This window comes from Synchiropus splendidus, chromosome 10 (assembly GCF_027744825.2).
Source record: "Synchiropus splendidus isolate RoL2022-P1 chromosome 10, RoL_Sspl_1.0, whole genome shotgun sequence".
In the NCBI taxonomy this organism is placed as follows: domain Eukaryota; kingdom Metazoa; phylum Chordata; class Actinopteri; order Syngnathiformes; family Callionymidae; genus Synchiropus; species Synchiropus splendidus.
Window position 1 is genome coordinate 15479404 of NC_071343.1, and position 16488 is coordinate 15495891.

At 43.1% G+C, this 16488-nt stretch overlaps 1 protein-coding gene across 1 annotated transcript in view; it reads left to right on the plus strand.

Moving 5' to 3' along the window:
* Positions 1-15037, plus strand: part of tmem198a (transmembrane protein 198a) — a 30998-nt gene extending 15961 nt beyond the window's left edge. Inside the window, exons 2-7 of the mRNA XM_053877309.1 lie at positions 3117-3361; positions 5507-5745; positions 6258-6470; positions 7686-7809; positions 11676-11962; positions 13041-15037. Coding sequence (XP_053733284.1) covers positions 3223-3361; positions 5507-5745; positions 6258-6470; positions 7686-7809; positions 11676-11962; positions 13041-13193 — 1155 coding nt within the window. The 5' untranslated portion in view covers positions 3117-3222 and the 3' untranslated portion in view covers positions 13194-15037. The remainder of the gene's footprint in view (positions 1-3116; positions 3362-5506; positions 5746-6257; positions 6471-7685; positions 7810-11675; positions 11963-13040) is intronic.
* Positions 15038-16488: the final 1451 nt, after the last annotated feature.

The window sequence follows — 16488 nt, forward strand, 5'->3', positions numbered from 1 at the left end:
AGGTTCCAGACAAGGAGGGAAAAGCAGGAAACACAAAAGAAGAGAGAGAGAGCTAGAAACAACAACAACAAAAAAACTAGACCCAAAAGAAATTTCCAATGTCGTGGAGAGAAAGCTCTCATGGACAGAAACAAGCTGATCAGTAATTGGAGTCAGGTGTGTTTGAACGTGGGATCAGAAACAAAATCAAACAAAGAGTGCTGAAAAACAGTGCATTTTGAGGCTCCTAGCAAGAGAGCTGGGAGGGCTTTATGACTGCAGGCTATCAATAATAGACAAGTCCTGTCACAACCATTTAGCATTACATCTCAAGGCCTTCAGTTTCTTGCTCAGCGAGTTTGTTGCAAGCTTAATGCCACTTGCTATCAAACAGCGGCTCCTTTCAGAATTCATTCAATTTCTTCCATTTATTCTCAGTGCAACCACTTCACTTATTTAGTGTTTTTTTTTAAATTACCGGTAGACATTTTTGCTGGTATTTGTCCCAGATATTTTCACATGCATCATCGTGTTTTTTAAAAAAACATTGAGGGGTTCATCCGTTTTCCATCGCCTATCCCATGTTAGGCCACACAGTACTCGCAAAAAGATGCCTAGCCGTAGCCAACTTTTCTTGACGTGTAGGAGCAGCAGTTCTAGTTAGAGTCCCGTCTGGGTGACTGAGCTCCTCTGAGAGAGACGCGATGTGAAGAAAACTTTCTTTGAATTTGACTCCTTGTATTCACCATCTGCCTGCTGTTTGTTTCTATAGGTGAGAGTGTTTACCAAGTGCCTTCTGGCTTAGCTATTTCATCCCCGATACAGCAGCCTCACCATTCCATCTGGCAATCCCGAACCTATATTTATTATAACTGATGAGTATTGTTGTTCTGCTCCTTATTCTGCTGCATCTCTGTGTCGTAACAAACATCAATAAATATCAGTTTATGGTCTGCCTGCGTCACGGCGGATCATAGAAACAACTACTCTCAACAACATCAAATGAATAAATGAAGGAAAACATAACCTCGGTGGAGGCAAATATGCCCAAACATCATGTTTGGACATAAACCGTGTGCCTCAGCAACTGTGGTAAAACAGCGTCTGCGCATTATGTAACCTGTTTTCTTAGCTCCGTGTCATTAGCACAAGAAGTGTTGCTCAGTTTGACTGACAGCGTTTGCCCTCAGGGCAGCTTCATCAATAAGTGAATGAACACAATGGAACGTGACCACCAACTGATGGCGGAGGCGGAAAAACGCCTCTGGCGCTGAAGCCTGTCGAGGTCCTACAAACACTGAGAATGAAAGTCAAAAGAGTGTCTCAGAGTCTGCGGCTGAAAACAGACTAATTGAACAGTTTAAGGAGAAAAAAACAGACTGATCCCGACACTCCTCATTCGGCTGGCGCTGGCTTTCAACATGGTGGAGAAGATGCCTTTGAACTTCTCAGCAAGAACCTTTGACTGAAGCATTTCTCACTCTCGGCATCTTTAGCGCACAAGTTCTTCAAATGACTGTTATTCTGCAGCATTGATGGTTGTTTTTATAATTTTATTCACTGATTTATTTCACCTCTTGTTTTTTTACATTTTAAACCTGGTTGGTAAATACTGAATTTTCTTGAGTATTGCCCGACCAAACAGGTGTTAAAACAGAAAAAATGGCTGAACCATGTGGTGGTTCCTTCTGTGATCATATAAACTATATATTTCCTTTAACTGAACTTCGTTTGACATTTGGGAGCTCACCGAGTCGCAACCATGAAGCAGAGTCACTGGCTCAAATCCCAGTGAGGTAACTGGTGCGGCCAAAGTTCTTGGCACTGCATGCTGATCTATTGGGTAAAAGTGAGGTAATGTTAAATAAGGTGTAGAAAAAGTGCCCATATTTATTGCTGCTGGCTGACTCTGAAATTGTAGCGATATATTCTTCATATTAAAAATCTGTTTCAATTGACTATTACCCTCACCAAGGAATTGCCTAAATTCCTTGGTGAAGCATAAAAATTTGCTAAATAATCCAAGACTGGATTTACAGAATGCTGATATTGTGCCAAGGAACAGATGATTAAAGTTTAACTGAGTTCAGATTTGGAGCCACAAACCTTGTGTGTAAATAATGCATTGCGCTCTCTTTAGGCAGAGCTGTGGCTACTGATGTGCTTGTGATGCTTCATGAAACAGTGTCCCCATGTTCAGAGCCCACTAGATTGCACTGCCTCCTCTAAAATCTTTGGGTATCAACAACCATTTATATGCAACTTTGCGTCATTTTTAACCCGATGCACCACCTCTGGAGCTCTGAAATGAGGACAGTGTTTCATGAAGCTTCATTAGCACATCACTAACTGCCATGTTTTGTTGTTCCATGCCATACCGGTGTCCCATTAAGCCCATCTGTCCATGATATTTCAAATTAAACCTTCATATATTTACATTACATATTTGTCAGGGAGTAAAATATATCGAACAAATTTCACAGTGTGGGTGAAAATGAGCGACTCAGTGGTGGTCTACTTTTTCTGGTGGTAGTTTCCTTTTTCTTGATTGGGGGCCGGGGGAGGGGGGAGTTAGAGCACAATGACCCTTGGAACTGGGACATTCAGCTTCCTGGTTCAGTGAATGCTGTTCTAGTCGTCCAACAAGCCGCTTCAACTCATGCTCAGAATAAAAGGCATGCAATTCTTGTCAAACCTAAAACAAGAGCAGCTCTGCCAGGAAATCCATGAAGCCATTAAAGGAGCCCACCACAGATTCCCGTGGTCCGACTCTGCTGCACCGTGACTCAACGCTTCACAAACAATATTTTTGGGCTGTGTTATTTTCAGCGGGCGATCAGAGCTGAGGCAGATCACAGCTTTTGGGATTCTTCTCTTTCCTAAAAATACTTTAATCTTCACAAACACACGGATCGGCCACAACTTGCAAATGCATGCAAATGTTTGCTCTCCATGACAACCTTTTGGGTTGTCAAAATGTTTCTTGGCAACTCTTTCGGCCACAACTTTCGTTAATGATGGTGGGAAAGCTGCAGTGATGTCAAAATTGCATCCCGCTGCTGTGTCAGCTTGCTTCGGAATCAATAACTACTTTCCACTCTCACTTTTCCATCGCTCTCTTTTGTGCTCTCCTGCAGGTGGACGCGTCTTGATGGCTCTCTGAGAAAGCAGCCGCCACTTGACCCCTTCCTCCCTCACCTCCTCTCTCCGCTGAACAGCTAGCTCACCACGCCTCAGACAAAAATGGCCTCCACCAGTCCTCTGCTGGGTTTCACCGAGCTGGGACTCAAGTGTGACCAGGAGATCGAGAGGAGATACGAGATAGTTCCATCCGTGGTCTGCTCCATGTGCTGCCTCTTTGGGATCATCTACTGCTTTTTTGGTAAGAGGATGCGACTTGAAGTGGAGTTCAGACTCGTCTTCAAAAGAGAAAAACACCCTGTTTGGTTGAGCGACACTTGTCTGATAACAACGACCAAAAGTAAAGCAGAGCTGAGGTTTATTTAAGTCACTGTGAGGGAAAACTGAGGCGTGGAAAACAGAACAAAGAAACCTTTAAGGAAGTGCATCCAAATAAATGAGGTATGGTCACGGTTCGGACTGGAGAAGGGGAGCGATTGGGCTCAGCTGTGCGACGCATGATTACACAAAGATAACAATCTGATGTTGATTCCCCTGGAGACCGGGTCCAGTCAGACTCCAAAGGAAAGAGAGACAGCAAACCAAACAACGTGCGACAAATACATCAATCAACCGGAATGAACGAGTCGTAAAAAGATGATGAAAAGATTTTGAATTATGATTTCGCTTCGGCGTGCTTTGTTTCACTTTTGGGAGAAGATAAAAACTCAGGCAAGGGATTGTATGAGGCTCTGAGAACGAAAAAAAAAACATTTGAACCAAATCTTCAATACTTCATGTTTATAGATATTTAAGTGGTTCAGTTACTAGTCTAGCACAGTAAGGTTCACTTTGCTTTAGTTTTTTTTCTTTGAATATCTCACCTTGATCGGTCTACAAATTTGAAACATTTGTAGCTGAAAAATGTAACTTTGCATTAGTGTGATATTGCCTTCATATTTCAGTGCTCAGATTCGAGCCAGTTAACCCTCCCCTTTCCCATCACGGTCGACCTCCTAAACCTCTCTCTATCGTCCTCTCTAGTCACAGTGGTCTTTTTCATGCCCTCATTGACCACATCCATGAACCTCATTGGTTGTCTCCTTTTACCCAGCGCTTCCATTTCAGGTCCAAAATGACATTGATCTTATCCAAAAAAAGTTGAATCTCAGGACTTACCAACATAAACTCTACCTCCTGTATATGTTATGAGAAAACACCATACAATGCTGTTGGTCGGCGTAGTATCACCACGAGGATACTGTAAATTAATTTGCATCACGGTAACTGTATATACAGCATATAAATGGAATGCCTCTTTCACTTTCAAACTCTGATCATGATTCTCAAGTCAAAACCTCAGATGTTTTTTGGGTCCCATCTGACTACACAGATTAATATTTGTTTGGTCAAGCCATCTTCATCCGTGTGTGCCAAGTCCAAATCGATACCACATACCGCACACCCTGGGATAAGACTGTGACAGTTTTCCAAGTTTCCATTGTTATTATGGGCGTCGAAAGACTCTAAAAAGCCGCCTGTGTAAAACAACAAATGAAGAAGCTGCCACTGCTTCACTCTAGTATTGACCCTCTTTGTGCGAGAAATGGGGCTCCTGTCCTATCGAGTCTTGAGCCAACTGGACCTGCTTTCATGTTAATTCCTTCAATCGCTATTGTTTTGATGCTTAACATAATGCTGACAATTGGACTTACTTACTTACCCTCTTGGGGTTGATATGAAAATGAGAGAATTTAAGTGAAAATAGACATTGACAATGGACAACCCTCAAGCTCTGGTACAGCACCTGAGGAACAGTGGCCAGGGTTCCTGGATGCACACTTGTACTTTGTACCTTGTACGGCACGATGCGATGCGATGCGATGCGATGCGATACGATACGATACGATACGATGCGATACGATACGATACGATACGATACATGCATGAAAACAAGTTTATTCTTATGACGTCCAATTTGATCTTCAGTTAAATTTAGCACAGAGGAATCAATCACTCCCACTAGCAACAAAATAGAAAAGAAAAACATAAAAGAAACATTAGTATTAAAAACATCAAAGCAGCATATCCCAGCATCTATGTATTAAATATCGGCGTAGTCTTAAAATATCAATTTTACACAATCAAGTATTTCAGTATTTCCGGAAAATATCAATACAATATCACATAATTAAGTATCGCAATATTTGAGCGTATCAATATGTTCTTACACCCTTAGCAGAGTAGAGTAGAGTAGCGTCTGTCCCTTACGCAGTTTCTTGTGATAGTTGCTATATTTGCTTTCCATACCTGTGCTTACTTCCCATGAATGCCCTCCGCCACACGAGTTGATGCATCTTGTGCCCCGTCCGTCCAGCTAATCTCCTTCCTCTTCTCCTGCCTGCAGGCTACAGATGCTTCAAGGCTGTGCTGTTCCTGACCGGCCTCATGTTCGGCTCAGTGGTCATCTTCATGCTCTGCTACAAGGAGAGAGTGATGGACACCCAGTTAAGCATCGAGGCCTCAGTGGGCATCGGCCTCGGGATCGGGACCTTGTGCGGCCTGGTGACCATGCTAGTGCGCAGCGTCGGACTGTTCATGGTCGGCCTGCTGCTGGGTCTGCTGGTGGGCGTGGCTTCACTGGTGGTGAGGAAAACACTTTGTCATATTTCCTATACATATATTTTTTTATTATTATTTCATGTCAATGTGAGTTATATAAGCAGGCTGAAACAAAAAATACTCTGACTCCGAATCCCAGCGTGCTGTGGTGATGATAGGAATGTGTCTCCCAAACCAAAGAAAAGCAATTCCACACTTTGTGCTCCTCAAAGGCGACATTGATCGATGGCTGGTCTGCAGCTTCCCTCCTCTCTGTAAGAGTGTGACTGTAACCACTGCAGTCTTCTTTGCAGCAGATAAATCTGTCCTCAAGTCAATGAACATTATGGCGGCAGGAAAAAGAGGATTCATTATCTACTTAATGATGCGTCGTGACTGCAAACTAGAGTTGCTCTCTCGATCCAGAAGATGCACCAGTCAATTAAGAACACTGTCTTCAAGCATGTGTGGCTTTTGCCTCCGAACAGAATAAAGAATATCACTGTCCTTACAGTGTAATTATTGGAAGCCATGCTACCAACCTTTTTTTCTTGAAGGCCATGGAGGAGTTCTACCACCCGAAGACAGTCTGGGTTCCTCTGGGTATTCTCCTTGGTTCCGGCACATTGTTTGCAGTATTGACCCTTCAGTGGCAACGCTGCTTTGTCACGTTGTCCACCGCCACCTTCGGGTCGGCCATCATCACCATCACTGTGGACTACTTCATTGAACTCTTTGCCCTGGTGCACTACGTGTATGAGAGACTCAGGGTAAGTGTTTACGCCTTGCTATTCAGAATCTTCTTTCTCTTTCGGCTTCTCCCTTCAGGGAGAAGATCATCTTCCTCCATCTCATCCTGTCCTCTGCTTCCTCTTCTCTCAAGCCTCATGTCCTCCTTCACCACCTCCATCAATCTCCTCTTTGGCCTTCCTCTCCACCTTCTGCCTGGCAGTTCCAACCTCACCATCTTCCTACCAATGTACTGGCTCTCTCTCCTCTGTACATGTCCAAACCATCTCCATCTAGCCTCTCTGACTTTGTCTCCTAAACACCTGACATGTGCTGTCCCTGTGGTCCCACTCAAGTGAGTCGGCTGTTTATGGACATTTGTTTATATAAATATGTGATGATGTAATTTACAACTATTTCCATTTTATTTATTTATTTATTTTTTGCTCGGGTGCTCCTTTTGCTTTTTTATTTCTTAACTAATATTTTCATAATGAAATGACACATTCATATCAAATGCAAATATTTTTAAATAATTTATCAGTTATTGTATTTATTTCATAAACCTATTTTATTCATTCTATTTTTATAATAATGATGCTCTTACAATTATACAGTATGAGCCTTTTTATATATTTAAATAATCCCACATGTTGAGAAATGAGATAAGAAATTATATTTGAGGAGTAAAATATGCAGCAAATTATTTTAAGAAATTGTGGAATATTCCCCCACGCAGCTGATGTCCAATAACAACAACAATAGTCATATTTTGATATGAACTATTGCATAATGAATACAAATACAGGCATAACACAAGAAATAGTAACAATTAAAATACACTCCACTTGTAAGCCTCAACATCTTTTTTTCGCCTTCTCCCTTCATGGGTCTCCACAGCGGATCATCTTCCTCCATCTCACCCTTGTCCTCTGCTTCCTCTTCTCTCAAACTTCATGTCCTCCTTCACCACCGCCATCAATCTCCTTTTTGACCTTCCTCTCCACCTTCTGCCTAGCAGTTCCAATCCAACCAGTGTACTGGCTCTCTCTCCTCTGTACAAGTCCAAACAATCTCCATCTAGCCTCTCTGACTTTGTCTCCTAAACACCTGACATGTGCTGTCCCTGTGGGCTCAAATCAGGTGGGTGGTGGGTCCATAAGTGGGCAGAGTGAGGCTCCTCTTGGCAGTTTGTGAGGGACCGTGTTTATCTCTGAAGCTGATCTTCAGATTGAATTGGGAACTTCTGATCCCAGGTGGCACCAAAGAAGCCCGTGTGCTGGTTCACCTGGGTCATCTTGGGAGTGTGGCCCGTCCTGGCTCTGCTGGGCGTTCTGATTCAGTGGAAGGTGACCGCCGAGGGATTTTCTCACACAGAAGGTGAGTGATCTTGTCAGCAGCTATGGCTCGGCAGGATTTTTAGGTTTAAGTTTGGGTTTCTATCTTCCATGGTCCTCCTCCTCCCGTGTGTGAGTGTGTGTACCTGTGAGAGACTATTTTTCCGCCACAGAATACTGAACACAGAATAATGCTTTTCTCCCAGGAGAGGAGGATAGTGAGCGACAAGTCAGGGCTGCTGCGGAAAGAGTGAAGACAAAGGAAATTAGACTGAATTGAATGGTTGTCAAAAGAACAAATGGCTCGACCCTTGTCTATAATTTAACAGAGAAATTTAATTAAACGAAACCTCATGACAGCTAATTAATTTTCAGTAGCAGAGTGGATATTTGCATTGCTCTGCCGCCGAGCCTGAGTCACGTGTGAGTCAGCTGTGATCTCTTTAAATAGATTCAGTTGTCATGCCGCTTTCAGTCTTTAAGGAAAGTCATTAATTTCAAGGGACGGCGAAGTTTTAAAGGTCATATCGCCGAGGTTAGATGGGAAGCTGCCGCCATTTTGTGTGGTGAAGTCAGATTCAGAGGTTGTTTCATCTTCGTGCCTTTCATATGCAAGTCCACCGCAAAACTTTTGCCTAAAAATAACTCTTGTAATTCTTCCTGAAAGTGAAGTAGAAGACGTGGTGCGGGATCAAATGAAATCTGTAAAGAAAAAAAAACACAAATAACAGTCTTCAGAGGCTGAGCATTTTAAATTGAAATATTTGGTCCATTAGTTTTTGTGTTTTAAGATTTGTAAAACTTTCAGAGTATTCCAACAAGCTTTGCCATGCAACACCTTCTGCCATCTTATTATGTCCGTTTTCAGGCACGGTTGAGGGGGGTGTATAACAATATAATAATAGTAATGTAATAAATAATCTGGAGAAAAAAAAGAAGAAAAAAGTTCTTTTCATTATTAATTGTTAAAATAATAAAAACTATAGCTATTACAAGGAACAAGTTAAGTAAGTTTTAAAAAAAAGCAAATGAGAAAATCTGTAAAATATTGTAGAGTAACATGAAAAATAATAATACAACGAAATGTTGAAAATAAATCTATGAACATTAGAATAGAAATAAAAAGATTAAAAAAAAAAAAAGATCAACACAATGTAAATAGGTATGTGATATATTATTATACAATTTATTATAGACAGTAAATTGACTTCCAAAATGGAAAGGAATAAATATGTGGAAATGAGATTCAATAGTATAAAATTAGGAAGGCACATTCACAGTTAACACTGACCAGTGTACTTCCTGGTCTAGAAAGAGGCTTCGTCTCTCCAGCATGACCTTGGTGTGTCCCGGGGCCTCCACCCCGTTGAATATTCCTGTCGCCCCATAACAGAGTGGCGTTGAGATGGCATCTTGACAAGATGAGGGCGCCACCATCTCTTCATATGGAGGAGCAGCTGTTTCACTCTGAGCCTCTCCTGGATGACTTATTAAGGGGGGGAGAGATGTTGTAAGAGTGAGGAGGTGGCTGCAGGTCCTACTGTGTCAGAAAGCATCACACGTAATGCACACAACATTGCTTCCTAGCAAGAGTTTATTGAGAACAAAGATGCCTCAGACACGGAGAAGAAGCAGTCCCCTGATGGAAAATAAAATGAAAAATTGTGAATCTACTTGCCAATTCTGCAGCTCAGACAGAGACTTCTGGAAAGAATGGGTTGGTGCACACAAGAAGAAACTCTTGTGAGAGCCATTTAAAAGTCATCACAGTCGTCTCAAATATTCCACTCAGGTCTCCTCTCTTTCCATGGAAATAAAACGTTGACACAAAAGCAATATTGGTGTTTCAAACGGCGACTTTATCTCAAGCCGCAGACGTTTTCTTCCACCAGCCAGGCTGGGAAGCTTAGATTAGAATTCAAGGGAATAAAATGCTCTTATGTCAAGATTGCCGTCTGAGAAATAATGGCCTCCCTGAGTGAAAACAAAATAATGCGCTGACATCATAAGCAACTTTATTCCAGCCTTTTTCCTCTCGGTCTGGTGTCTTGGTCTCTCTTCATAAGCTCTAGTTCTTAACTTGTCATTGTGCTGTTCTCACTCAGTTTTCCAGAGCCAGCTCAGCCGATGTCTCTCACAACAGTCTCGCCTGAGTGGTCGGCTTTTCACCCGAGCTCTGAGAGACATTTGATTTTCATTGCTTGTTATCTAGCGATTACTTCCCAAAGCTAACAACCAGAGTAGGGAGGAAGATCGATTTGCTTTGTGGCTGGCCACTGTAGAGCGATGCAGAGACCTGAGAATGCTCTTCACCTGGCTGGAGCTCACGCTCCGCATCCTTCTCTTACTGATCCCCAGGGGTGCTGCACCCCCTGCAGGTATCAGCAGGAGAGAAGAGGGATGTAGCTCAGTGGAAGCAAGACAGAATACATGTGTGAGAATGAGAGAGGTGAAGCTGCTGGGAGTAAAGGAAGTGAAAACAGGAAGGATGCGATAAATGAAGACATGAAGAGGGTGGATGTGACCAGAGAGGATTGTTTTAGGAGGAGGAGGCTGACCCCTGATGGGAGTTGCTGAAAGTTAAAGAAGGTTACAGCAAATTTGGAATTGACGTTTTCGAGGTATGCACCGTGGTCTTGGATTCAAAGGAGCTGGTCCATCAGCTGACAGGTCAGTCGATTCCAAAAAATCTGTGTTTTATGAGTATATATTTTTGGGTTTTGCAGGTTAAATATTGATATTCATGATCACCCTTGCGCAAAAATAGTTGACTATTCATTGCAGTAGATTCAAGTGGACAGGTGAGGTCCAGCTTGGGCGGTTCTGATACCGAGATTACTGTCCAAAGAAAGGGAAGAACAACAAAGCTTTTTATGACTGTGGCTCACAGTCATAAGACCCACAAGTAATGCTGGTGATCTGATCTATTGTGAGCCTAAATTCACACACAAAGCTCTTAGGGTGGACTGACTTGGCGTGCCAGGGTTTGGGCCCTGGGCCGTGTGCCACAGGCCTAGTTTTCCCCTCACTCTAAGCAGTGTACTCCTTCACTAATCTTAAAACTCACTGTCTGAAATATTTAGAGTGGTGTTAAGCACAGAGTGTGGTGCATCCTACTTGTAGCGCCACTGCTGTGGGTTGGAAATGAAGCAGAAGCTGTAGGGTAGCACTACACCTTCCTCTGAGCGCCACAGTGCGGAGACAGCACACTTTTGTTTAAATTTATGACAATTAAAATGTTTTATTTGCAGTGTTTTCAGGCGGTTTCTTAGCATTTGAATGGTGCAGAAGAGTAGAGAGGGGCAGGTGTTGGGGGGGAGACATGGTCATGTGGTGAACTGGGGCAGGAAAGTGGAGCAGGGAGGAGAAGCCATGTGTGTGTCATGGCAGATGAAGAGAGTGCACGGCACCAGCGTGACAGTCAGCATGGACGCACACGTTTTGACTCCCCTCTCATTTTTTTTATTTTTCTGTAAGGCGCATAGATGTTTGTCTTTCCTATTGTTGAGGTGAGTCGCTGTAACAATCTGGTCTCACTGGCCATTCCACACACACACACACAGTGGCATTTGGCCAGAGGGGCCTGGAAGGGGCCGGGGGAAAGAAAACTGGGGTATCATTAAGCAGTTTCCCTGGCAGATGGTGACTCATTATCTGTCCGACTGCACAAGGAAACAAGAAACAACAATAGAGTTTCCAACACACACACACACACACACACACACACACACACACACAGACACAAGATTAGGAGCATCTCCCTGCTGTAAAGATGAAGAAAACCACCCCAACACTTGACTCCTGTGTTGAAGCAGCAACCCAAGGCATGAACACACACAAACACTGGAGCACACTTCACCTGCAGAAGACTTTCTTCAGGTTCTTCACAAAGTGGTGTCTCCTCCACAGTGGTCCTAAGTCGGCAGCAGCGGAGAGTCCAGCTCATGCGGATCCGACAGCGAGAGGAGCGGCTGAAGAAGGAGAAAGAGAACAAGAAGAAGAAGAAGCGGCAGGCGCAGAAGGCCACCGTCAAGCAGAAGACGCACAACCACCACCCGCAGTACCACCACCCGGGAACCTCCCATCACCAGACTCAGAGCTCTCAGCCACCCAAAGTCCCTCCGCCGCAGACGGAGCCCGGCTACCATCGCAAAGCCAACCCCAAAAGACGCTTCGACGGAGACGTGCTGTCGCCGGTGAGCTGGGGGTGTTGCTTGAAAGGTCACTAAAGGTCAACTCAGAGGGTTGCTGGCAGGACAATGAGTGTGTGTGCGGAGAGCTCTGACCTAGAAACGGTCCTTTAATGAGGTTGCCAGGCAACCAGAGTCAAGCTACTTGTATTTACGAAGTCTCTGGGCGCCATGAACGGGAAATACATGTGGAGTAACGAAAAGGAAGGCTGTTTATTTATGTTTAGAATCATTCATTTGAAATATCATTGATTGCAATGAGCTAAATCGGACAACAGGGGGCGGTAGTGTTCCCAGGAAACAAGAAGACTTTGTCCAAAGCCATTCAAATAAATGGCGAAACCTTCAAAACGGTGCTAAATCCGGACTCGACCACCCCCGAAAAAAAGCCGGAAAAAACATAGCCGGATCAGCTGACCCATGATGCACTTTGTTATTGTGTATAGCGCAGCCTCTGTATGCAGACGTGTCCCGTTAGCTACATTTACTGGCTGTTTTTTCTTCATATTGAGGTGTAAAACCTTTCCTGTCTCCGCACTGGACCGTGGTAGAGTGTCACAGGGGAGGTGCTCGCTCTCCACACCTCTCTGAGGCTGGAGCTCACACTCCAGGGTTTGATGTCCTGTTGTGGGCTGGAGCTGGGACAGGGATGAGGCGAGTCTGGGACAGAGTGTTACTTGGTTTATGACTTTGTCACAGCCAAACTGCACAGAAGCGCACATTCAGAGCTGGACACACACCGGGCACCTCTTCACTTCTGGAGAGACGTCACTCACTCGGCAACCCCTCCCACATGCAGCGGCCACACACATAGAGGAACAGCGCACCTGCAGCAGACACTCTACATTCACTCCTACAAAAGACTATTTTAAGGCTTGGAACGCATTATTTCTTTTTCCATTCATTGTAATGGCAAAAATCGTTTCAGATTTCGAACAAATTGCTTCTTGGACGGCCGTCTGGAACGGATTGTGATCGAGAACAAAGGGACCACTGTAATGTTAATTTAATCTGCTTTTCTGTTGTTTTGGAGGACTAGACTCCTTGTCCAAGTTGTGTAATGATGTGCTGTGATGTCCTGCAGAGCTATATCAGGAGCTTCAGGGACAGACAGACGGACAGACGGGCGTACTCGCACAGCCGGATGATGAGCCGGTCCAGGATGGCCGAACTGGACTACGACTGCGGCTCCCAGGTCCCCCTCACCGCCCCCACCGGGCCCCCGGTTCACATCTGAGGTGCTGCAATGCAGAGATTCCAAAATTGAGATTGGAAAATCACAAAAGCCGCTTCTTGGCTTCCGCCAGAGTTGGAGGACAGAAACTTCACCGTGCCAACGTCAGTAAAGTAAGTTGAACTGCCCGACAGACCCGACCCGCGCTGAGCCGGACGGACGGACGGACGGACGACACACCTGCATGCCGACCTGCTCGCTTCCTCACCTCTGCCACCGTAAAGAAACTCTGGAAATAACGACAGCTCTCGCTTCACTGCTGATGGAGATGAAGCTCATTCATTATGACTCACATTCCTTTTTATGACTGAGCCAAATCGCGGACAAACCTTTAACAGACTCTGAAGGCAGTTCATGATTGAAGGTCTCTGCTCAGAGACACAAAATCATCTTTCCTGAGGTGACTGCTTTAAAGCGAGCTGCTGGCTTGTAACCGTGGAAATTCTGGGCTTGAATTTTGTCATGGAAACAAAAACAGTTCCTCATTCGCGCACTCACTTTTCTTCATTCAATATTCTGTTTGCACACACAAGAACAACACTAGAATTAATTTATGAAAATGTTTAAAAAGTTGCTACATTATTAGCACACATGCTAAACTCAAGGTCTCATTTCTGTGAGTTTAAAATGGTTCAATTAAAATCAAGTTATAGAAATATATTTATACCATACCAACGACGAGTCCTTTGTGAGGCCAAGCAGCCGTTGATGGTGAAAGTGTTTTGACAGCTAGTTGGCAGATAAGTGAATAATAATAATCCAGAATGCCCTTTAGGGGGCGTATTTTCATATCCTAGAATTATGAACTCTTTTCCTCCACGAAAATGGCCTTTAAATTCAATGACATGGATGGTAGAATTAACTCCTGAACAGTTTAACGCAGGCTAAAATACAAAATAGTTTTGACCCAAACCAGATTGTATTGAAACTGTCAACTCAGTACATTAATAATACACATATTTTGTTATCAAATTAATCTAAATTAATTTGACTCTCAAGTTGCCGGGCGTCAACATTAAATATTAACATATTTTGACTTCAAATTTAGATTATTCTGGCTCACAGCAGCTCGCCTTAAAAGCAGCCTCCCAGGAGTTTGTTGGATAGCCATTGAGATCCCACGCTGGTTTGTAATGTATTATATGTGAAGGACTTCTTTCTGTTATTGTGTTGTAAAATATTCCACTGGGTTGTATCAAGAGTTTACAAGGACACTGAGGGAAGCGTGTGCAACAGCGCCCTCTGTTGTTTACAACCGGTCAAGACGCGTACAATCGCTTTTTATTTCATTTTAAAATGGAGCTTAAAACGAGGGATCATACAAACTGAAGTGCTACTGAACCAACTGTGAAGGCCTTTGCAGTTTTATTTTTGTTGCATGAGTGTTTAATCGTCTGTCTGTGTCTCTTTAAATCTTTCAGGTGAATGAAAAGCAGCTATGATTTGCAGGACTCTCAACTAACAACAAAGTTATTTTTTATTTTATTTTGTACAGTCAGACATTTGTGAACGCCCTTGTTTTTCCTTTCATGGATGGAATATTGTAGATACTGATCTGTAAATAATTTTTAAATGTACAAACGTCTGACTCATGTTAATACCTGTTGTAATTTATCCTGTTGTTTTCTAATCTTATTAACTGTTTTCTATTGTGTGTCCAACCGAGCCTGTGAATCATGATCGATCAATATTGTCGTTGATCCTCGTCCATCTCGCTGCCGTCCTGTTTACATTTCTAAACATCACTGTGTATTATTAGTGTTATGATTACTGTCATTGTTCAGCATGGAGTTGTATGGACCTAAACTATGATAAAGTCTGTGATTCTCTCGATTTATTGTGAGTCTTTTTCTTATTTATTCTTATTAAATAGGTTAGATTATGCCTCATGCATCAATACACAGAGGGTCGATATCAGCTAACCTCCCAACAACCTACATTCATGAGTATTTATTTATATTTTCCACCATATTCCTTTGCTAAAACTTCATGAGGGTTGGCACAAAGACAGCCTTCAATAAGAAGGAAAGGAAAGTTTCAACTTCTTCACGTCTTTCCTCAGTATGATTTTGCAATTTCTTGCTACTAAAACTGCGCACAAACACTTCAATTCAAAAGGTGTCAAAGGAGTGAAGATCCACCCTGAAAATGGTTCTCACGTTTCATAACTCAGGGCACGTGGTTATGATTCATGAAGCTTCACAGAAGCAGTGTTGCTATTTTGTACACCCACTAGATGGCGCTCCCAGAGGCTTTGACCAACTATTTTAACCGGGCTTGGCTATTATTTTTAAACTCAAGAGTGCCACCTTCTGAGCTCCAGAAATGAAGCTTCATGAAGCTTTGTGAGCTCAGCAGTGCTACCTCTATTTGCACTTCTTCCACTTCAATCTCTCTTTCATCAAAATGGCTTGAAAAATTCAGGAAATATCCCATCGTTTTAATTTCGACCCTGAAGGCTATCAACAATATTTCAAAATCTAAAAAGGCCAACATTTTCAGCTATTTTTTTGGAGAAACATTTTAGAGATCAGGGACGATCAGCTGCCGGCACCTCCAACTGAAAACCACTAACAAGCTTCAGCTGATCGGAAGAGAGCAGCAGGAAGCAGAAAAATACGTCCAGAACCTAAAAGTTCTGTAGCAGCTTCCAATTACTGAAACAGCCGAGAAAGCAAACTTCCGTTGGTCCAATTATCTCGCTGTTTGCTTCCTGTCCTCCTGTTTGTGTGCAACCTTTTCAATCCCTTTGTTTCCTCGTTGCCTCGGCGGATCCCCTCTCTTTTCTTCCGCGCTCGCTCCTTATCTCGACTGACATTTTCACTCTGGCGACTTCAGACAAACGGTGCTCACTGTAAGTCGTACGGCTGCACTTATCGAATTTCAGAAACAAAGCGGGAGCGCGGGGAGCTTGTTAGTAAAGCGTTCGGTTTCAATGCACCGCTGATCGTTTCAAAAGAGATTTGTCAGCGCTTACTTCTCTAAAGGGGATTAAACACCGCAGTAAAAGTTCCCTGTGGCTCTTGTCATTATTTCATTCTTACTGCAGGGTTCATTATATCCTGTTATTTATTATTACACTTTAATGCTTCAAAAGGAATCCATACTTTGCAAAACCATATGCAGAATGGAAAGCTTAAAAAAATACTGTATGGAAGTAGGGTTTGTTGATGTCAAATCAGCTCATCAAAGTGTAAAAAAAAAAAATCAAGCGCACATTTAAACGTAGCTACTCTCATCCTTCCTTGTAAAACGTCCGGGTCTCTCATTAAAGAAACATCATCTTTAATATCAAACA